General features: G+C 39.5%; 1 protein-coding gene across 1 annotated transcript in view; it reads right to left on the reverse strand.

The window, feature by feature from the left end:
• Positions 1-1,411: 1,411 nt before the first annotated feature.
• The window catches only part of ncam1b (neural cell adhesion molecule 1b), a 67,239-nt gene continuing 44,555 nt past the window's right edge, over positions 1,412-24,095 (reverse strand). The window contains exons 10-22 of the mRNA XM_078245022.1: positions 23,893-23,922; positions 18,277-18,427; positions 17,855-18,042; positions 17,375-17,471; positions 15,789-15,959; positions 14,973-15,101; positions 12,615-12,617; positions 10,547-10,671; positions 9,775-9,955; positions 7,223-7,421; positions 6,250-6,366; positions 4,383-5,495; positions 1,412-1,889 (exon numbers count right to left, since the gene is read on the reverse strand). Of these exons, the coding sequence (XP_078101148.1) occupies positions 1,769-1,889; positions 4,383-5,495; positions 6,250-6,366; positions 7,223-7,421; positions 9,775-9,955; positions 10,547-10,671; positions 12,615-12,617; positions 14,973-15,101; positions 15,789-15,959; positions 17,375-17,471; positions 17,855-18,042; positions 18,277-18,427; positions 23,893-23,922 (2,625 nt within the window). The 3' untranslated portion in view covers positions 1,412-1,768. The remainder of the gene's footprint in view (positions 1,890-4,382; positions 5,496-6,249; positions 6,367-7,222; positions 7,422-9,774; positions 9,956-10,546; positions 10,672-12,614; positions 12,618-14,972; positions 15,102-15,788; positions 15,960-17,374; positions 17,472-17,854; positions 18,043-18,276; positions 18,428-23,892; positions 23,923-24,095) is intronic.

The raw sequence follows: 24,095 nt of genomic DNA on the forward strand, positions 1-24,095 counted from the left end.
GTACAAGGTAAGTAAAGCTTGTCCTTTTGTTGTTATATACCTCTGATCTGTATTTACTTCTCTTGATATATCTAAAGTTTGATCTCTCTTCCGTTTCAGGTGGGACCACCCTGCTTCCGGCCAATGTTTATCCTGAACGTGTCAAGCAGTCGCTCTTGGTGAGTGATATTTGTACAAAAAGACAAAAACTAAAAATGAAAATTCAAAGACCACATTACAGAACACTTGAATAACAACTGGGGGAAAGAAATAAAAACAATGTGTAGGAATGCCAGAACAAGCCCCAAAGGTAACACATTAAATCAATATGAGAACTATTTCTGCCAAACAATCTGCCTTGTATTTATACATTATAAAGTACTGACTGAATTCATGCCAAGGCTCAAAACACCTTCCTTCACTATAGCTGGCAATATATAGTGCTGTGACCAGAGACGGACAATTTCATACACTACACGTGTTATAATGACCACATTAGTCCATTTATCATACTTTTCTTCTAATAATACAATATATTAAATCAAAACAATAGGCTAAATCTCTCACGACAAAGCTATGCAGGTTATCATAGAAACTGATGACGAGACAATCTATCGACACACAGGCACATTGCACAAGCTTGCAGGCAGGAAATGGAAAAGAAATCTTTGTAGTTTTGAAATAGTACAACAATGCTTTTTAGAGTTTTTATTCATTTTTTTGTTTGTTTGTTTCAAAAGCACAACCATTGATCTGCTTTATAATGTGAGGAAGGAACGGCAGCTACCGTAGTAGTTGCCCCCCCCAAACAAATATGTGGTGTAAATTTAGCTCATAAGATACAAGGTTCTTCAACCCTTGGCTGAGAATCAGCAGTCCTGCTGGCAGTTTTTGTCTTTCGGTGGACCTTTGAGTTCAATGAGTTGGCTTTTTTTTAATCAAATCCATTTGATTAACGAATATGCTAACCATACACACATTTGAATACATTTGTTCATAAAATGGGCCAAATCTGATCTGATCGTGCACACTGTCGCTGTGTCGTGGGATTCTTTCAGTCTCTTTCCCCCCTGCAGCTGGCTGTGGGTTAATCCTGTATTTTTTATAACCATAACAAATATGGTTATGATCCAAACATTGCAGTCTTTGGGCCTGTGTTTAATCAATGCCAGCATATCTGTGAGAGATGAAACATCCCTGTAACGGACAAAGTAAACTAAACTTAACAACCACTTGCAGGTCAGACATGCAGAACAAGCTATTTTAATGAGACAAGCCCACAAATAATAATACAAAAAATGCAAACAGTTGAACATGAAAATAAGAAAAATAATTTCTATATATAGTCAGGTTTTTTTTTGGTTTTTTTTTTTTACATTTCTCATAATAATCCAATACTTGTGTGTAGTTGCAATTCAAACTAAAAGCACAGAACAGAAATTAGAGTCCAATTTCACATTTATTTATCAAGCGACTATTATAATAAGAGATTGTCCTTAATCGTCCTGACTGGTTAAATAAAATAACAATAAAAAAATAAAATAAATCTCTTATGATCTCAAGATTAACTCCTCAGGTGTAGTAAACATTTCATGAATGAAACCGGAACTAAAAGCACAGTTGTAGTGCACTCTAACCAATCGACACGTGTGTGTGTGTATGTGTGTGTGTGTGTGTGTTGTTTTGAATATGTAGTTAAGGGCACTGGAAAACAAAACTCCTGCAGTGTTTTTAGCTCTTTGCTGCTGCAAAATGTTTTAGATTGGGCTGGGGTTTCCCCATCGGCCCATCATGCTTTGCTCTCGGTGGTTTTTGTCTGTATGACACTGTTGTGTTCTGCAGTGATCTCCGTCAAGACGTTTGATAAGTCTGCCTCCTCCAGTTTACCTTTCTCATCAGAAAAAATCACCCTGCAATGGAAAAAAAAAAGGGAGAATGTGCTAAATTAAAAACCTGGTCATCTCTGGGTAGAAAAACAGAAAAATCTCAGCAAACAAACACTTTAGTTGAACACAATTTTAACCATTTATTCTCTCCCCTTCACCCAATATGTAAGAAGACACCGTTTATATTTGGAGGTCTTCTTACATATATCTTCACCACCTTGACAACAGTCAGATAAAATTAAACAAACAGATAATGACATACTCTTATAATTCATCCGGTATCAAAAACAGTGTTTAGCAAATATGATCAATTAATCGGTTCTACTTCAAAGACACTATGATGGCACAGTAAATGAGCCCTGGGCTTGTGGTATGTGATATACTGTATATTCATGTTCATCCTATAGCAGTGAAGCACAGTATGTAGATCCCGCCTGCAGCTCTTCTCCTCTCTTCTGCAGTTCAGAGCAGAAAAAAAAACACAGTCTAGCCTCTGTTCTCTTTAGTCGAGTTTGTGAGGATTTAGGCAACACTCGGAGGCATTCAGTTACTGCCTGAGACAAAACAATTTGTCATTAAAATAAAGCCCCTTTCAGACATGGAATATGTAACATTGCTGGCTTCATCTATCTGTTTCATTGATACTGTTTAATCATTCAGATACACAGAGAGGACAGGAGTGTTATGCTATGCCCTACAGTGCCATGCTATGCCCTGTAACGCCCTGCAGTGCCCTGCTACGCCATGAACTACTACAACTACTATTTCTAGTCATAGTTCCATTATCTTTATTGTGACTGTTATTGTCACTGTTCATCACACCCCCAACCGGCACCGTCAGACACCGCCTACCAAGAGTCTGGGTCTGTCTGAGGTTTCTTCCTAAAAGGGAAGTTTTTCCTCGCCACTGTCACACTAAATGCTTGTTCTTGGGGGAATTACTGGAATTGTTGGGTCTTTGTAAATTATAGAGTGTGGTCTGGACCTACTCTATCTGTAAAGTGTCTCGAGATAACTCTTGTTATGATTTGAGACTATAAATAAAATTGAATTGAATTATGGAAGACGCCACAATGCTTGTGCGATATTGCCATCTGGTGCACGAGAGGGAGTAGTGGCACAGCTGGGTCGGAAAGCAGTGGTATCAAGGAAGAGAGCTCTTTCTGTTCTCTAACAGGCCGCATCAGTGACTGATTTAACAAGTTATTTTCCTGTTTTAATTAATATCGATATGCCATTGATATTCTTAACTCAACAAAGTGACGGATGAGATCTAATGACAGACATTGGCATGAACTGTTTTTAATGTGGAACATGACTTTGTCTACGTGTTTGTTCTACTAACAGCTAGTCTGCTTTTTATGCTTTATGTTGTTTCTTTATTGGTTTGGTGAGCCGAAGACACATTTCCGCCCTGGTGGACAATAAAGATATATTCCATCCTAACTATTTTGTCCGAAGATTTCATTTGAAGAGACTGAGGTGTCTCCTCAACCACTTAAAATTGGTTCTTTTACAGTGTTTCCTGGTCTATTAAGCGGATTTCATTTTTGTTGTACATAAGAGATAGTTAAGTGACACATTTTTTACAGTGCTCTTATGAAGATGGAAAGAGACGTGCATTTCATTTCTCTCTGTGTATTTAACTAACCTTATGGTATTGATGGGTTATGCTCAAAAATGTGTTGCCCGACCATGTTAGAAGTGATTAAACCTGTTCTGAACAGCCCCAACTCAAAGGTGGAGAGAAAAGCCGTCCGTCATAGGAGGGGGCTGAGATGGGATAATCGTATAAATATGTGAATAACGGTGCACACTTTCAGATCGTCTCTGCTGGAAGGTATTTATAGTAATGCACACTTTTGTAAAGACAAAAAGTGACAGAAATAGTTGTGTAACTAAAGAGAGCATGAGAGAGAAAAGTTCAAACGCTGCTTACTCTTTCCCCTCTGCACGTCAGATTGTCAGTTTCGATTAGTTTTCAGAAAGATGTGGGGGGGGGAGTGGGTTTCCGAAGCTGATCATCAGAAAGTGCTTGTCGGATTGTTGAAGCACACTGGCAGCTTTAATCTGACAGCATTTAATTCAGACTTGTGCCGTGTTTTACAGAAATATAACTGGGCTTGTTATATGGTCGTTGTGACTTTTACACTTGACTCAGACGTGAAACAGACATGTAACATAACAAGGTGCATGTCTGAAAGGGGCTTCAATATTCTTGTGGTGAATGTTACTGTTGGAGAACTGTTACACACACAAGCATCAAAAACAGAACCATCGTATCACTCGTCTACCACAATCCACAGCATCTTACTTATAATCAACCCAATGTCATTACCACAGTTTACCATTACAATAGTTCATATTGTGTGGTCAATGGCAAGATGCGGTGGTGAATGAATGGGCATACAAGTTACACACACACACACACACACACACACACACACACACACACACACACACACACACACACACTCGCACAAACACACACAGATAAACCTCTAGAGGGAGCCGTACTCATCGTTGACAGGAGGAGCAGTCTTGGCCAGAGTCTCTGACGCCTCCAGAACTGGGCCTGAGGGGGGGAGGTCTCCTCTGTCTCCATTGGGCAGAGAGGGGGCAGAGGGCGGGCTCTCTAAGCTAATAAGGTCAGCGGGGGTCCAGGAGGGTCTTTTTGTCCCGTTAGTCAACTCTAACTCTAAATCCGCACTTTTGGGCCCCACGTCACAGGTTTGCAAGTTGTACGCATCTTGTGGCGATGTGAGGAGATCATTTGAAACCGGCGCCTCAACAGTAGCGGGGGCAGGGGAAGAAGGAATAGGAGTAACAGGTAACGGCGAGGGGACGTCTGCAACTAGAGGAGCAGATTCTTCAGCTTCCGGGACTTTAGGAGCACCGTGGATCACTGAAGGAGAACTGGTTGGAGCATCTTTGTCAGTGTTATTATCAACCGTTTTGTCAGCGGGTCTATTATTAGTGTCAAAGGCAGTAAGGCCACACCCACTAGGATCTGGGGTCTTTGAATCAGGGTCTGGTTTTGGAGGGGCAGTGGTTGCTAGAGTGGCGGCCGTTTGTGCTGGCGTCTCGGTGTCTGAGTCTACAATGTGTGGCTGTATGGGAAGCTTATTGACCGGTGGCCTCGGGGCCGGTTTCTTGGTGTCGAGATTGGGAGAGGACGATGAGGAAGACGCAGCCAGTGGAGATACAGGCGGGCTACCTTTAGCATTCAGCGCGGCGAGTTTAGGAGAGTGTCTACGCTTCGGTGGTATGGGTGTCCCAGACTTTTTAGCTTTAGTCCATTCAGGGGTACTAGGAGGAGTGGTTAGTTTCTCCTGTTCTTCTGGGGTGATACTTCCTCTTTGTTCTACTAACGGGGTCATTTTAGCTTCGTCGGCTGAGGTGAAGCTGAGGGGAGTCGGCGGGGCAGTGTTTGACTCTGGAGTCAGGGCTGGGGCCAGGACAGGGGTGGGTGAGGGGTCGTTGGCCGGGGTAGACAGGCTACAAGTGAGGGTAGTGGTCTCGCTAGAGGGGCTGTCCTGAGCGGGGTCAATGGTTGCAGTGGCTGTGTCAGAGTTGGTGGCTACGGAGGAGAGGGTGTCCAGTGCCAGAGCAGCAGTGTAAGCCGCCAGCCTGAGAGAGCAGGGAGAGAACAGAGACACACAGACTAGACACCAGGGTGACCGTGACAGAGGAAGGGTGGCTCGGACGAGAGCATGCAGAGGGATTAGTGCGCTTTAGAAATTCACACAAACATAGACAAAGCAACTGAAAAACACCAACTATTAAGCCTAGTGAGAAAAAGAAACAAAGAAAAAGAGGCTGCCATGCTGTGAGTGGACATCAAAGGATACATCCCATACACACACCAACATGGAGTACACTGACTAGGAAAACTAATGTACTAAAAAAAAAGTCTTCCTGCAGAAAACTACAGCACCAGGCAGAACCACCTATAAGGGTTAAACAGTACCAGTGACAATCTCATACTGTCTAATTTTTCCAGACTGCTGCTAATGAGAGATGAATTGCTGAAGTTGTCAAATGGCTTCATGTGAGTTGACCACACTCAAGAGGACAAAAAGCATTTCTGTGTCTTTAACTGGTATTGCTTCAACCTTGGTACAATGAGACAGAAAATCTCCAGAGGGCTGGAGTAGAAACACAAAGTGCAGTAATCGCTCTGAAAGGGAATACAAACAGAAAAGCAACAGTTCAAGTGGACTCCACCCAAGAATGACATGAACTTTTGTTTTAAAGAGAGGGTCAAATTTTGTCCGGTTGAATAAGATAATTATTCTTTGTAGTGGAGTGCAACGTACAACAGTTAAAAAGACTTGAGCGGTAAAAAAGTTGTGTGCTTCTACGCCAGTTTTTCTTTACTCACTCTGGCTCTGTGAGAGGCGTGGTTTCATTGGGTTCGGTTGGTCCTGCTGCGTTGTGATTGGCTGTGCACTCGTCCTCTGTTCTGACTTCCACTATTGGCTCTTTGGACTCATCTTTCCTGCAGGTCAGAGAGACAAATATCTGTATTTATTTACATATTGTTAAAATGGCAAGAGATTATCTCAGAGAACAGTTATCATGTCTGCCACAATGAGAAAAGGTGATACGAGAGGAGTAGACAGTAATTACAATATGTGTGAGTGTATTATCTTTTTAAGTCAGTCACAGTCGGAACATTCGTCGGCTCATGTGAAAAAGTACATATGGCCGTATGTAGCACAAATCAATACACAATGCAACTTCCCCCTCAAATTGATCAAAACTGCCTTATTGTGCACAATAGAGTATTTGTTCAATTCTTTGCTTAAACCCAGCACCCCTCCTATTTTCCCTGAAAGAGAAATCCACTCTAAAAACTCCATCTCATTTATGGGCCTGTTATATTGATTTGAATATTGTCAGATCCTGACTGAGCAGACCATAATGCACTGCAGTCACAACACAAGTGCTGTTGATTTTGCTCAAGAGGCACAACAGTTTTTCTTTAATGGAAAACCCTTCCCCAGTTATCTCTTGCTTTATCAGCCGAAACATAAAACCTTCAGCAAAGATTGTTAATCATCTTCACTGTCAGTCCTCAAAGGCCTTCTGGGGAATGTAGGAAGTCACTGATTAAAGTGGGAAGTACAGTAGATGAGTTAGACAAAATGTTAAAGTGTTTAAAGTGTGTTTAGGAGACTATGAGAAACATATTCATTAGAACGTCATCTATGTTGCCAGTGTGTGAAAATAAAATGCATATATGAAGAGTTTAAATTAGAAAATTGGGTCCTACAGTATAACTAAATGTGGCCAAGGGTAACGGCCACTTTGTAAAGATTGCACTGCATGTAACTGTTGTCACTGATACTCACATGAAGGCTGCCTTGCCCTCCTCCAAGTTGTGCCCTTTGGTCCCTGTGCCTGATTTACCGCAGAGGCACATGATGAGGCCACATTTGTTGACAAAGAAACAGGTGACATCCACAGCTAGCAGCAGGAACACAAATACTACGACAAGGATCCCTACCCAGAGCATGACGCCCATGGAGAATGCTGCCTCTTCACCCAAATCTGCCAGACAAGAGACAGGACAGGGAGAGTGCTGAACAACTGTAGCGTGACACAGTTCTATACAAACGGCCAGGAACAACTGAATAAAAGTGCAGCTATGCTACTGTAACAGTTCCATAAACAGAAACAACTCACCTGCTACGAGCAGTGACACGTTCTAGTTGTCTCGGCATGAATTGAGATGCAGTGTGATGTATGTGTAGACTGTGCCATCTGGCATGGGTTCAATAACTGATATAACTTGTGGCGTGTTGAGGAATTTATATGCAAACGGCTGGTGTTAAAAAAATAAATTAAAAAAAAAACGTAAAAAAAATAATGTATATATTCAACCCATTTATTTGGTATTAGAAAGAAGAGCAAACCAAAGCGTACACTATGTTGCTAGTTACTCAGAAATGCACAATATTTTATGGACAAAAATAATGTGAGGCTTTTCCAAATATCACAAAAGGGTATGATGCATCTTTGTGTAAAGTCAACTCTGTAAAATATCCTCTCTGTTTCTAGATAAATGTAACTCTTTAGATACCAACTGTTAATCAAGATCTGCTGGAGAAGAAAACGCAGCTGAGTAAAGCACCTTCCAATATGAATGTATAAAAACAGGTATTTTTGAATGCTATTTGATACACATTACATGCATGAGAACCAAAAACATCTATTTGTCTTAGTAAACAGCACAAAAATAACAGTTGCCTTGTGATAATTCTGTATACAGGTTGTCAAACGGTTCCAATATTATTATTACAAACATTTTTCAGTTAGGTCTTTTTGTTTTCAATAATGTGAATGTGAACGTTAATGTTACAAACCTTTTACAGTACATCATTTTGTGAGCGATTAAAGAATATATTACAGGGTTTATGTAAACGGACAGGCCCAGCACTCAGCCTTCATTTTGTTCTAAGTGCTATTTTGTTTTAATATAACCTCATTTCAGTTTCACTATTGTTCATTACTGTAAACTGGCAGACCTCTCTGTAGTCTAGTGCTGATGACTAGCTGTGCTAATGCTGAGCAGAGTCAATCTGTGGGAGGTGGAGGATTTCCACTGCCTTTGGTTCAGCAGGTCTGTCTGGTCTTTTCTGAGGCTACACGGCACCCTTTTCTTACCCATAACAGAGACAGTCTGTCATGGACAAAGTCTGTTTTAAGGAGTGAAAGTGTCCAGAGAGACAGCCAGGCCAGAGAAAGGGCAAGCTTTCCTCTACAGTTATAGTGTGAATTCACCACGAAAACTATGAGAGCTGGAGTACAGTGATGAGGGACAAGATGAGTGATACCAAAGTGCATGTCACAGATGAACAGCCCTGATTGACTGAGGAGGGGGACGGGGGGGGGCAGCACAGCCCCGACCACACCAAAATGCACACAGGGCGAGACGAAAATGTTCATGTGGTCCACCACACCAATGTCCGGGACCAGGCAAGAGAGCAGGAACATTGAGAGAGAAGATAAAAAAGAGAAAGGAAGAGAGAATAAAGAGACAGGAAGAGGGGGGGAAATGAAGGGAAACAAAGAGGTAAAAAAGAGAAGGGTGGGGAAAACAGAGGAAGAGAGAAAGTGAAAATGTGTCAGGTCTGAAAACCAAAAGTGAAAAAAAAAATAAAAATAAAACCAGAAAGAAACCGATTTCTTGTATTGAGGGAGGGGGAAAAAAACACTGCAACACATCAAAGCAAAAGCACAGCACAGAGAGGAAAACTACACCGTGTGGACTAGATGGTGACTGGTGGGTGAGTGGGGAATGCTTTAGATTGGAAAATGAATTAGAAAAGAAGTGCGAGAGAGACATAATGGTCTGTGATGTTTCAGCAAAGCACTTGGCAGTGTCTAGCACCTAAAGGGAATCTGACAAGCTGTGTGTCTGTTTTTTTTTTGTACGGTTGGTAAAAAACCTTCAGCTGCAGTTAAGACCTTAAGGTACAAGTTAATAAGTGGTTATCAAGGGTCAATTTAAAGGCTGCTTCCACACAGGGACAAACTATCTACTCTGGCTGCTATTTTAGCAGTAAACAAAGCTAAAGGAAAACTACAATCATTCAGAGGAAGTCATTTGATCCTCTGTGGAAAGAGCCTGTCCCAGTTCTGCGAGCGCAAACTCAAGCTCATTTAGCAGGGGCTGTCAAAACTTTAAAGTGAGAAAATTCAGCCGGAAAATCATTTCTGGCTCACCGTCGTCCAGTAAATCAATTTTTTTCCCCCCGTAGATTTATTTAGTTGTCATTCACCTTTCAGAGCAAGAGAGGTAAAAAAGAATGTGACGCTCTGGTTTTGAGCTTTGAGTTTGGCCTCTCAGTGTTCTGGATGTTTAGTTCCAGTTTAGTGTGAGTGACCTGAGGAAGGGTACCTTGGATGGCCTCTGGCTCTGTGGAGGTCCTGAAGGACATGGTAGCCGGCTGGGACTTGCCCTTCTGATTCTCTGCCACCACGTAGACATTGTACTCAGTGTCCCACTCTAACCCGCTGAGAACCACGTAGTCGCTGCCGCTGGGTAGTCGGATTTCTGGTTTCCACTCCGACACCTGTATCTAAGGACACAGAGAGATATACAGTACATGTTTTTAGGGCTGCAACTAATGGCTATTTTCATTGTTGATCAATCTACAGTTTATTTTCTTATAAAAAATAGTTGGCAATTCATTTTCTGTCAAGCAAATTCATTAATCACCTAACTGATTTAGCTCTACATGCATTAACACGAAGGCTTGAACACAACAGAATAAGACATTTCAGATCATTTTTGACATTTTAAATTAGGTTTTTGAAGATGTCAGAACGATGGAGCTTCATTAGAATCATCATTAGGGCTGCAGCAAACTTTCATTATTTTCATTGATGATTTATCTGCCAATTAAGTTCTCGATTAACCAATTAATCGTTGGTTTGTAAAATGTCAGATAAATAGTAAAAAATACCAATAAGAATTTTCTAGAAAAAAAAACAAAGATATTCAGTTCACTATCATAAAAGACTAACAAAACCAGCTAATATTCATATTTGAGAGGCTAGCACCAAAATAATTTTTTGCTTAAAAAATGACTTAAATGATCAATCGACTATCAAAGCAGTTGCTTCAGCTGACATAGACTAATCATTTCAGCTCTAATCGCCATACTCACTGGTTTATAGCGGATAAGATAATGTAAAATGGGCGAGCCGCCGTCGTCCTGCTTGGTCCAGCTGACTTTGAGGGAGTTGCCTTTGGGTTGAAGTGCCCCTTCGAGTTTAGGAGGATTGGGATTCCCTACAGGCACACAGGAGCAAGATAGAGATTACTGAAAGACTCAATAAAAAGAAGCAGAGATTACTTACTGGTAGAAGACTCTGTCAGCCAACCATTACCTTTAAAATTGTAAAGCAAAGAAAACGAAAACCTTGATTAGAAAACTTTGAAATTGGCCTCTTTGTTGTTGTTGTCCGATTAAGTCACTTGTCCTTGCTTAATCACTCGCCTCAAGATGGTATGTCTCGAGTAAGACTAATTACTGAATGACACAAAGCCACATGCTTATCTGATTCAGTCCGAGTTGCTGAGTGACATTTCCCCAGTGTCATACAAGGCTTCAGGGGAAAGGGTTACTAATGACATTTTTATGTAAGATTTGCATTTCACAGCATAATTAATGGGTTTACCTGTAAAGATTACCATGGGGTGAAATGTGTGCGCTGTACAACTTACTTGTAAAGCTATACAACTGTAAAACTGCTGTAAAACTATGTTTTCCCCATCTCAAACTCGTAACACAAAACAATTGAGTCAAATCGAAATGTAGGTCAAGATCGCTAGTTCTTTTTATCCTTCACTGTGTCTGATTGTGCTCCTCATGGGTCAATCCTGGGACCTTATCTTATTCTCCCTTTAGGACACATTTTGTCAGTTCGTCTTTCATCATTGCTATATTGATGGTGGCCAGCTTTACATATCTGTGAAACTTTCATATTTTCAAATTTTTTGTCTGAATGAGACCAGTGCCTTGAAGTCTCCTAGTTCTGCAGTTAAATCAAAACAAAAGTTCTGGTCTTTGGTCTCTTCAATCAGACTTTTGAAATTTCAAACTAACTAAAAAGTGGGTTTTCAGAAACTTATGGTTCATTTTTTATTCCCATTTGAACTCTGAGAAACATCTTAAGTCATTTATTCAGTCCTGTTACTTTAAGTTACTTAAATTACGAAACATTGCCAAAGTATGCCGCCTCTTCTTTCCAACAGCTTGAAGAAATCATCCATTGTTTTGTCTCCTCACGTCTTGACAATTAGTAATGCACTCTATTCTTGTTTAAGCCAAGAAGCTGTAGCACATCTACAATTAGTTTAAATTGCTGCTGAATTATTACTAACTAATGTAGGACGATGCTGAAATCAAAATCCTTTCAATTACGTCTACTGTGTTTGGCACAATTGGGCAGCATTTGGCTCTCCCTCTAGGGGTCAGATCAGCAAAGTGTTTTTCAAGACCTATTTATTCTCAAACGCATTGGATGCTTTCTTGCTCCCATTTGTTCTTATTCTTTAACAATTTTGGCTCATCTCTGTATCTTCTTTTGTTTTGTAACTGTGAAGCACTTTGTAACCATGGCTTAGAAACGTGCTACATAAATAAAGTATTAGTTACTAACAGACAACACGGAAGAGGTGTATAATGGTTAGTGTTCATACTTAGTTGATTTAGCCTTTAATGCAGCCTAAGGTTAAACATGATAAGCAATATGTAGAGTACAATGCACAGGATAGCTATTGCTCTCAGCATGAATACAAACCCTTGATTGAGAACCAGAGCATGCTGCCAGTAGGAGCAGTTTTTTGCAGTAGACATAGATAATTATTCTCCTGTGATTAGAGGAAACTGTGTTTATTACACACTTGATTTATAGGCACACATCCTAAAAGGAGGAGAGTGAACATCCATTTAGGTAGCGGGCTATCAACATCATCCAAGTGATGCTGATATCTCTCTCTCTCTCTCTCTCTCTATATATATATATATATATATATATATGACATGACCGTGAATACAGCTCTGGCTCTCTCTCATTTATCCTGCTGAGGCAAATGTCTACATGACTGATTAATGGGACTGAGGTAGATGTGTATTACATGATTGCATAAAAGCAACTAATGTGCAACTGTGGGATTCGCCGACTAAAGTGAGGGGGTCTTCTTTCAAAAAACCTGCAACAGTAAGTTACCTTCTGCAGAGTGGATGGGGATCATCAGAACCATGCAAGCCAAATAACATTCACAGTCACATGAAATGACACATGTGAGTGGTCATTTGGAGGAAGAAGGACATGAAAGACAGAACACAGTTACAGGTAGATGACAAAAAAATCTCATAAATGACCAAACAAAAACCTAAATGGCCTGGAGACAAATTAAAACGATGGAATCGCAACACAGTTTTTCATACTAATAAACAACCACTATGCACAGAAATTCCTCTGATTGGGTTCTCAATGTGAAAAGTGCAGTAGACATCCAACAGCTTTATCCTTTGACTTTAGAGACTGTATAATTTGCAAGGTAACTAATTAATCAATGTCGAAGGGCCTAATCGAAATGTATATATCTCCACATTACACCAAATGCCGAGGAGGAAAGGTGCAGCTTTTGAGATGCAGACACTTGCCGTTAATTCACAATACTGTCATTAAGCAAATTAATTAACAAGCCGCAAATCCAAATTATATGAATATTTATATTTATTTATTATAATTATATTAATATTAATATTTGGATAACTCAGCTGTCAACTCAAAGAATGTGGGTGAGATCAAATCTACAGCTAACAGACACAGAGGAGTTTGCATTTATAATCAGGCCATACAAGGTCACAGTGTTAGACAAATACACACATTTTGCTATGCTTTAAAGTTATTATAAATGGAGCTAATCAGTGGGGGTGAGGGGGTTATCCTGCAGGGATAGAAACATCTACAGCAGCAAAAACTAATCGTCTAGTATGCTCTCTACAGAACAAACCTGTGTCTTCAGTGAAAAAATTAAAAATGCCGTCTAGGAACATAAAAGAGAAGATATCAGGCAATCAGAATCCGTTGATTGACTAAATGACTACCTGAAGCTCTGTAATAACACTTCACTGGGGACTTTAGCGAGACTCATTTCTGCCAGACTGCACCAGAGAAGCAAGAGGCAGCAAAACATTTCATTCAATGATTGCCACATTTAAGGTTAGAATGAGACAGAGGCAGCACACATTCAAACTAAATGGCTGTTCTTAGACAAAGCTTCAAAGGCAGAATTTAATGTATTTCAAGGAGAATATTCCAGCACATTTACTGCAGTTATTCTAATTAGTTTTTAATTACTAACTCAATGGACATCAAACAATGTTTGTTATAAGCTGCCATTACAAAATGGTCAAAAAAACACTTGATTTGGCCTGTCTTAGTTCTGAATTAGCAATTACTGAAACATTAACCATTCCCATTTTAAGTCAATTAAATAATGTCGTATTTAATAACAAAACAGACACTAATTTGCTGATTTTGCCATGGCTTTGGATGTCATAACAACAGAGACAGTGAAGTTAAAACAAAGCTGAGATAATGCTCTAGAAGCCTATTCAATTTATTTTTCATAAAAACATCTAGCTTCATGTGAACATATGAGTGGGATTGAATTGATAACAGAGAAGCTATTTTTATCAGTCTTTTTCCAATTTACTGATGAACACTTTAAAGCACCTTATACGTGGAAAGGAAGCAAGAAGATATGAAGAACTTACTGTTGTTAGTATAGCCTGATGGATACAACAGTCAGATGAGCAAATGAAGTGTAAATAAAAAAATAAAAAAAAACAGATGAGGAAAATGGGATCAATTATGAGTCAACAGACACATTAAATGTGAAGCCAACTGGGTGAAGCAGTTTCTCCTTCCAAAACGTGCATCCCCAACCAACAGAGGGGGCTAACAACTAAATAATGGCTTCAAGATAAAGTACAAGGCTGCTATTCAATGGACTGAGGAACAACTTCCTATTTCATATTCTAATTCATGGTTTGCAAGCACACAACAAGCCTATTAAAATAATATAAAACTGTGGATTTTAAAAGATTGTGCGACTGGATCCAAGTGTGACATGTGTGATGAAATCGGAGTGCAATTTGTGTAAAATAGCAAGATGGTGTTAAACCAGTTGGACCTTATGACAAAAATGTTTCCTGAATTCTTAGATTTCAAGTTCTATACATGGACTAAACTAAATAAACAAAATGTACTCCATGTTGTCAGTGTGACTGCTGAACAAACACACCAAAAGACTTGGAAGAGCACAAACTCAGACTGAAAGACCAGGAAGATTTTGTGACACTGTCCAAACGCTGAGTTGTGTGTGGCTGTCCAGCAGCTGACTACACTGAGTAGTAGCTGAGCTTTTATCGATCAGTAATGGGATGGACAAGTACTTCTTACTTCAAGACATAGAAGAAAGGAATCAGGTAATGGGTTTGTGGAGACAGGGGTCAAAAAGATGAGATAAAAGCTTGGCAGTGTGCTGTAAACTTTGCAACATGGGCCACTTACGGACAGGCTGCGTCTTGAAGAACTCCGCAGGGCTGCTTTCACCTTCACCCTTGCCGTTGATGGCTGACAACTTCAGTTCGTAGCTGGTCTCGGGCTTCAGGCCTGTGATGGTCACCTCGCTGGTGTAGCCTGTTACAATATATCAGAGGCAGTGCAATCCCTCTTGAGATCACCTTGATCATTTTGATCAGCGCTGAAACAAACGCACCCCCAGCTCAAACAATACATGCATAATTCATTCCGCCATGAGTAAACACCGATTAGCTCAATTTCCGTTTCATTCCAACAATGTATAACCAGATAAATCTATTTAGAGATGGTCTAAACAAAGATATACACAGAAACAGAACTAACGGACAGCTGTTCTAAAGCAGCCATCATGTACAGATTACTTTTGGGATTAGAATTACATTCTACATATCATTTACCGTGCCTATTTTATAATACTGCTATTATTTGTTTACTTATTGTCTTATTTCATGATTTTTATTCTTCTTTAAGATTCATTTTATCTCTGTGTAACAACAAAAGTGAACAATAAAAGTTCAAAACTATATGTAACTTTTTATAAGGCCTCAACAAAGGAACAAATGCAAATTAGGGCAGGCCGATATGTTTTAAATCAATCCCAATATTAATATGGACATTTCTTTTTACAATATGGACATACATCTCTATGTAAAATATATAAAATCACTTAACATTATGATCTAATGTCTAACGCAATGAACTGTGTTCCAATGTTATGTCATGAAACAAAAACCTTCACACATAAAAGATACCTTGCATAACTCTTTGATTTGTGTTCTTTCTTACCATCTTGGACTTCATAGACCCGTTGCACCCAGCTGCCCCTGCCCTGAGTCCTCCACTCCGCTCGGTATTTGAGAACAGTAACGCCACCGGTGGATTCTGGCTCCTCAAACTGGATCTGTGCCGTGGTGGAGAAGGGTCTCACCTCGCTGACGGATGGAGCCGATGGCACCTCTGGTAAAAGGCAGAAAAATGCAGTGCGATTGCAACAAAAACTGTAAGATTGCAGCACGCCAACGCTGTCTGACGCCACTGCTTCGTTACACTAACAGACTGAGCTAACAGCTCCTAACAGTCCAAAAAAGCATCTAAAAACTGGTTCAGCTTTGTAAGAAATATATGATTTGTGACATTAATGCGATTTCTCAGGCACTGGATGCTGCACACTCTTGTCATTACGTCAGAAAATTAAATTAAATAAAGAAAAACATTCAAATGGTGCTATGACGGACTTATTCAAGTACAAGCTGATCCCAAGTCAGTCAGCCTTAAATGATAATTGCAAAAAGAAAACCACACCAAAAAGTGAGCTACTTATTGGACCTTTTAAAAAGAGATTTAGATTATGATAAACCTCTGAGCTGGAAAAACAAAGATGTAAGATGCATTCAAACACCTTAACAACGTAATATTTCATTAAATGCAAATATCCCCAAAACTGTAAACAGCTGGTATTGAAGGGGATGCTTTTTGTGATTACTAAACACCCATACGTTTTGTATTTGTGGAGAAAATGTCTCACCTGTAGAGCACACAATTATTTCCACATTTACATTCACGTTAGTCATGTTTAATGATCAAAACAACCAAATATTGGTCAATCCACCACTGCACTCTCTATTTGAGAGAAAATGACAATATTTAAACCACTGAGATTGGCCATATCAGAGTACAGGTGGCTGTTCATAAATCACACACTGGTGTGAGCACAGTTCTGTATTAAATCACTTTGATCTTCGAAATGAAAAGGCACACACTGATTACTGTGGTTGCCCATGTTTTGCTCCAAGGGAAGACTATGGTGTTTTCAATTCATTTATTTCAGATTGTGGCCTAAGAGCGCCATTATCTCTCTGCTCTCGGTTCCATTTGTCTAAAGTATTGGTGGATCTACAGTGTTTGGTATCAGCTGGTGGTGAGTTGATGAATTTGCAATAAAATGTCACTTCGGTAAATTGTCTTTTAATTCACAATACACACAGTAAACCTTTGGATGTGTACAATATTATGTTCTGTTCTCGCTCCACTGTAGTTTCTAAACAACCAGAGGGAAGGAACGGTAAATTATCCGATGCTGGTTACATCGCCTTTTCATTTAAATATATTATCCATCTAAACCAACACTGCTCTGTGTAATCCCACGTTGTGGTAGATGTTTTGGTCTAATGTGTTTTGAATATGGATGAGCAATATGTTTCTGAAGCCAGGAAAAGCCTTATAATTTAATTGATGTGCTACAATAAGGTTTACCTTGACTGCAGATTATTGTCCAAAGCATTCATAGAAAGCGTGCAGCCTACATATCATCAATATTCATTTAAATAACACAAATAAACAACAACAAAATGAATCACAGAATTGCAACTGACCGGCCTGAATGAGCAGGAACTCCTTGGACTCTGTGCCCATCTCATTTGAAGCGGTGCAGTTGTAGCTCCCAAAGTCATTTTCAGACTCAGGGGTTATCTGGAGGAGAGAAAAAAAAAAAAGAGGCAAATATATGAAGGGCAGTGTACCAAAACAGAAGAACAAACTTGTGTGTCAAACACTCTGAGGGTGACCTTTTTGTTTGTCGATTAGAGGAGCCTATTTTTATTTGTTGCTTTGAGCTTTCCTGCTGCTGAATTATTCATCAGATTTCTTTTCCACAATGGAGCTGAAAGAAAACCCCTTCAAGTCTATGCTCATGAAATCTTGATGACACAAGAGGTATGCGTGTGTGTGTACATGGAAGGACTAAGTGTATATGTGCACATTTTCTTCATGAACTGTAAATTGTGGCTTGACGTGTGTGTGTGTGTGTGTGTGTGTGTGTGTGTGTGTGTGTGTGTGTGTGTGTGTGTGTGTACCTGCAGGTAGCTGGCTGACGGGCTTCTGAAGATCTTAATGTTGGTGGTGTTTGAGTTGGGGAGCTGCAGTGCATCTCTCAGCCACACAATAGATACATCACTGGGATGAGCCTTGACCTCGCAGCTTATATTAACGGCATTTCCCTCCCAGGTGTACACTGCCACTGTACCGTTGATCTTAGGGGCATCTGGTGGATGAAACGCATGCATTACAAACTCTCAAAACGTTTTAGGTTTCGTGGTTTTAACAGTGCCTGAAAAATGGGCTATTTGAATAAAAGTGAATTCAAGAGCTCTATATGATCAGGAGAAATATTATTTTGTTCAGTTACAAAGGGTGGACGACTAGCAAGTCACTTTTACTACAGCGTACTAATTTTGTAGTCCGAAGCACTTATATTAAGAGAGAAGGAAATACTTACAGCGGACCTCCAAATATGCTGGCTGATCATCCTCTCCAATGGCACTGCGTGCTGAGCAGAGGTACTGACCCGCGTCTGTATACTTGACATACTTCAGAGTGAGGGAGGACACACGAGCATCACTCCTCACCACTACACTTCCATCCAGACTCTAATTGGAGCAGAAAATAGCTTGGTTTAGTACAAAAACAAACCATTCGCATCAGTTATTTTCCATCAGCATGTTGCACATTAAGATGTACAGAGCATATTTCTGCAAGAAGATGTGACCTGAAAAAATAAATAAAAATGCTTAAGAAAGCCTGCTTTTGATGAGCAAAAGAGACATTACGTTAATGAAAAAGGCACACTCTGCTCTGTAAAGACTTGGAAACATAAGGACACAGTTGACAGAACAGGGGAGCTTATCAATAATAGATGACAGAAGGCACTAGAAACCATCTAGAGCTTTTCACACAGAGGACTTACCAACTCGGGAAATATGCTGATGCATAATGCTAGACAGCAGAGCATTACCTTACATGCCACACTTGCACTTTCATGTTGAAGACACTTGGGGCTTAGTGCCACTGCACACATCATATATATATGATATATATGAGATATATATATATATTCAAATAATATTCAATTGCTTTGTGACTTGGCATGTGCCCTTCATCACTGAAACTGGGGCGTCATATGTATGTATGTATGTATGTATATATATATATACATACATACACATATACATATATATACACACATATATATATATATATATATATATATGGCAGCTGATTGGACGAAAGCGCTATGTGGTTCTTGCTGCTCCCGAATTTCAAAACAGACTCTAATGGCGTCTCGTTCTGAATACGATCTCATATTTAAAAAAAATAGTTCACCGAAAAAGTGTTTCTGAAAACATTTTAAGCGAGAAATAGGGCATACAGTTGCTGAATCGGTCTGCTTTTTTGATCGACAAAGGTCAGTTTAAAAGATTTTCGTCAGATTTTGAGAGGCGCCGAGCCGACCGCTCCTCAGGTGGAGTGTGGAGTGCTGCAGGTCACGTCACGTGCAGAAATGTCAAGTGGGAGAGATGAGGAAGGCTGCCCGAAGTTGGAGGATGCGCCAGCGTCGTGGATACAGGCTGGTGTGTGGGAACATTTGGGATTTCATGTTACCTATGATGACAGCGGAAATAAAACAATAGATAGAACTGCCACTGTGTGCATGTATTGTGCAACATGCATTCAATATGCTAATTTTAGCTATATATCATATGCTGAGGTATATTTCTGGAGTGTTAAAGATTAAAAGAAAAAATAACAAGAACCGTACAGAACCGAAAACCGTGACCCTAAAACAGTGATACGAACCGAACCGTGGATTTTGTGAACCGTACCACCCCTAATATATATATAATTATTATTATTTTATTTTTTTATTAAAACAACATTTTAAGTTAATCACTTGTGGTGTTTTTTTTGGTGACGCCCCAGTTTCAGTGATGAAGGGCACATGCCAAGTCACAAAGCATTTGAAGCCAAGGGAATAACAAGAGACAGCTGGCTAATGAGATGTGTAAATGGCCTTCCTGCTCTACAGATACCTGGCTTCATTAACTTGATATGCAGAGTTACAACAGCCATAAGCGGCTTCCTGACCTTCAGGGTCAACAACTCTGTTGTTTTGGTTGCTGACACTTAACTGTGGGTGTACAGTTTCAGACAGACCAAATTTCTACTTTTGGAGAAACATTTTCCCAAACGGGATATAACTAATTAAAACATGTATGATGCAGATTCTAAACCTTATTTTCCTCAACGTAAATGTTTATCAATGCTGCTAACGGCAGAGCAAATGTTATGTAATGTAAACTCAATACAACTCGTTTATTTTACGGATTTGGGGCTTGCAAGTGTTTTTATATAGTACTCTTTTATACTGTACAGTAAGCTTTGGCGTTTTTGTGAATAGTTCCTTTTACAAGGTGCTGCAGAACTGGATATATCAGCCTTTCTATTGGATGCTTTCATAGCTTTGATCCAAGCTGCAGGCAAAGCAATGGCACGGATGCTTTTACACATATTGAATTAGGGCCCAGTCTGGGCAGCAATGTAAGAGAAACCCTCGTTAGTTTGTATTCAAATTCAACAGACAAAGCATGTCTGAGGCATTCATTATGCATAGTGGGTAGCAGGACCAGGGAGACACTTACATAACACACTACCCTTTTATTCTGACCCCTGTGCACAAAGCATTCTCCCTCGACCCCTGTAGCACTGCTTCTGACTCCTACATCTGTGCAACATGCCACACTATGTACCACCACAGAGTCCTAGTTAGTTAGTATGCTTCAATATTAAGTCTTTTTTAATTGTGTGCGCCTACTTTTCGGAGAATGCAGCATCAAACTGTCACCAAAGCCAGAGCAACATATGGGCAGTTCCTCTACTGCCTCTCATTCCCAATATGAAGCCCATAACGAATATCATCTGCCGGAGGAAAATTATGTTTTCACTGCAATTTAATGTTGCCATTCATTAATGTTTTATAACAACGGCTTTTCAGTATGAATGCAGGATGCGCCAGAGTGGTTGTCAATAGGAAACATTCTTATTTATAAACATCCATAATTTGTGGACTTTAGTGCCTTTGAGAAAGAGATACAAACCCACTTTACATGTCTATGTGCAAAACCTGCAATAAAACAGATGGGAGGGAAGAAAATAAAAGACTTTCAGACAGAGGCTCCTCTAATAAATCAGACCAAACTGACAGCAGAGCTCTCCAACAGCTTCTGCAGCTTTACCAGCAGAGGAGAGAGAGAGAGAGAGACTGCTGGAACATCAGAGCATAAAACTGAGGATACACTGAGGACATGTTAAACTCATGTCTTACCAAAATCTAACTGGTCCTGCATACAAATGCACCTTGCGGTGAATGTGCCTTCCCTTCCGTGGCTTGTCAAATGAACACTCAGCTGCTTACGCACTTGCAACAAACATGCTCAGCATGCTCATACTGCCCCATGCTTATACTCCTCCCCTGTGTGGTTTGTAATGGGATATCTTGCAAAGAGACACACTGATCAATTCAGAGTGCAGGTGGACTTAGCCCCATATCATTATATCAGAAAGTGAAAATTATCAGTGCCTGATACATTAATGTAACCCAATGCACTCGCAACCTGAAACCACAAATATGCTACTGTGATATAATATGTGAGAAAACAGTTAACTAAAAGTGGTTAAAAAAATAAAGTAGCATGGCATAACTCGGTTTTTAAGCTATGTTTAAGGGAAAAGTGGCACTTGCTTTTTATCCTTTACGCTAAAACTGGGAAGATTACATAACTAGGATACACTGTTTGGGCTTTTTTTGTGCCAGCTGATGCTGACGTATTACTGCTGATGCACAAGAATGTGCAACCGTTGTGTAAATCACAGTTTTACACAAACCTAGTCATTACTGTCAGCATGAGCTTAATGAGAAAGGTGCTTTTTTCATCTCCTGCAGTGAGTAGAGCGTGATACTGTTTAGATACTACATAGGTGTTATTAACAAATGATTGTCAAAATGTCAATATTTAGTAATGGTTGGAAACAGCAAATGAAAAAGAGTGCCCATTCTCAAAAGTAAAAGGAAAGGACCAATTCGCTTGATGTGCAGAGCTCCCTGCAATCTAAAAATAAAATAGCAAGGCTATTTGAAGAACCAAATAGTCTAAAAATATGTATTCATTTCCTGTCAAATGGTACAAAAGTATAAATATCAATGGCAAGCCTAATATTTGATCTTGCATCTGAAATGGTGATGAGCTGATCATCAATGACACGCTTCGTGAGAACACAAACTTCTGTTCATTTGAAAGCCAAAAACATGAATCTGTACTGTCCTGTAGTACAGTGCACACAGCACTAATATTGGAAATGACAAAGTGGCAATTCTCACCAATTTTCTCACATATGTAAAACACATATTCTACAGTGAAGTAAGTTGGGAAAAAAAGCTTTTTTTATGCCAATTTTCACTTTCTTTCAGGAACAGTCTCTGTGCTGCTGCACAAAGACATGTTTCATTTTCTCTTGCATACATATTCATTCATCTTCGGTCCAACGAATTAGAACTATGAAAAGAAATCTGATGTCAAAAACACATGTTGAAATTATAATCAAGAACTGGCATCATTTTTTTCTTTTTTCAATTTACAGTATGTATATATATTTAATTATTCGATTTTTGTTGTACTCTTGTTCCTATCATTATACTTTTTTAATATATACATTAGGGGTGTGCAAAAAAAATTCATATTCGAATCACGATTCAAGCTCTACCGATTCAAAATTGATTCATAGAATTCCAAAAATCGATTCATATATATTTTTTCAATTGTATGTCTACTGCAATCACATGGGAAAAGTAACTACATTTACATACTGTGAATTGTTTGTTTTTTTTAATCGAGAATTGTTTTTGAATCGAAAATTGATTTTGAATCGAATCTTGAGCCTAAAAATCGATATTGAATCGTGACATTTCCTGAATCGTGGACCCCTAATATACATATGTTCTCTTTCAAAATTGACTCATGTTATTTACCTGCTTTCATTCTGTTATTATCAGTAGTGTCTTATGTGTCATGCATGTTCAGTCTTCTTTGTTTCTATGCAAAAAGGGAACTGGTTTGTTTGCATAACTCTGAACGTTAATGTCAATTGTATGTCCCTGCAAAACTTAATAAACAAAGTGAAAAAAAGAAGAAGAAAGAATGGCCATCAGATTGAGTGAGATCTGGAGACTTGGGTTGGAGGACAAGTTCTCTCAACAACATCTGCTGTTGAGAGAAAATAGGTTGACATGCTGCATGGAACAGGATCATGCATCAAATCTATAAATGATTAACTAAAAGTTATTGTGAAAATCATATTTGAGCAGACAAAAGTCTTGTATTGACTTCTCTCTAGAGATGCTCCGATACTGCCTAAAACGCTGGTATCGGTATCGAGAAGTACTGGAGTTCATGCACCGATCCGATACCACGTAATAAAGCCCTAAAGAAAATCTACGTTAAGTAGTTTATTTATGTTCTTTTTCCGTTATAACTGACCGTCAAACTGCATAATAAAAGAACGTTCTAGGGTGTTCATTGTTTGTGTTTGTTCATGTTTAACAAAGAGTTTAACCTGAGCCAGACCGACAACAAAGATAGAAATAATATCACATCCATACAGGGATAGTAGTATACGGTTGTTAAAACATAATAAAATATATGACACACTGGTATCGGATCGGTACTCGGTATCGGGCGATACGCAACTTCAGGTATCAGAATCGGTATCGGGAAGCAAAAAATGGTATCGGATCATCTCTACTTCTCTCGCAGGTAGGTTACAGGTCGGAAAGAAAACAACAGGCTGAAGTAGATTACTGCATGTTGAGTGACATGGAAACGAAACAAGTAAAACAAAGAGATCCAGACAGACAGGCCTGTTGGCATCTTTCTCAGGGTTTATACTCTCCTTGACCCTCATTTGATCGAGAATTTTGATCTGTGTCCATCCAGAATTGAATTAGAATCCACTGACATGTAAGATGGATGGGTGTAGGAAAAAAGTCATGCATTTAGAATACCTTGTGTTGCTCGGGCCGAGTCCATGATGCCTGTAGAGGACAGAGACACAACAACAAACAAATGGCAAAGCAATTCTTAGAGAGTTATCCTTATCCAGGCAAAGCTGGGACACTGCACATTGCATGCAAGTATTAAGTGTCCAGTTTATTTTCCGTAAATCCACAGTCCCTGAGCTGAATTTATGATTTTGCTGTAAAGTCTG

This window comes from Sander vitreus, chromosome 3, assembly GCF_031162955.1.
Source record: "Sander vitreus isolate 19-12246 chromosome 3, sanVit1, whole genome shotgun sequence".
NCBI classification, from domain to species: Eukaryota; Metazoa; Chordata; class Actinopteri; order Perciformes; family Percidae; genus Sander; species Sander vitreus.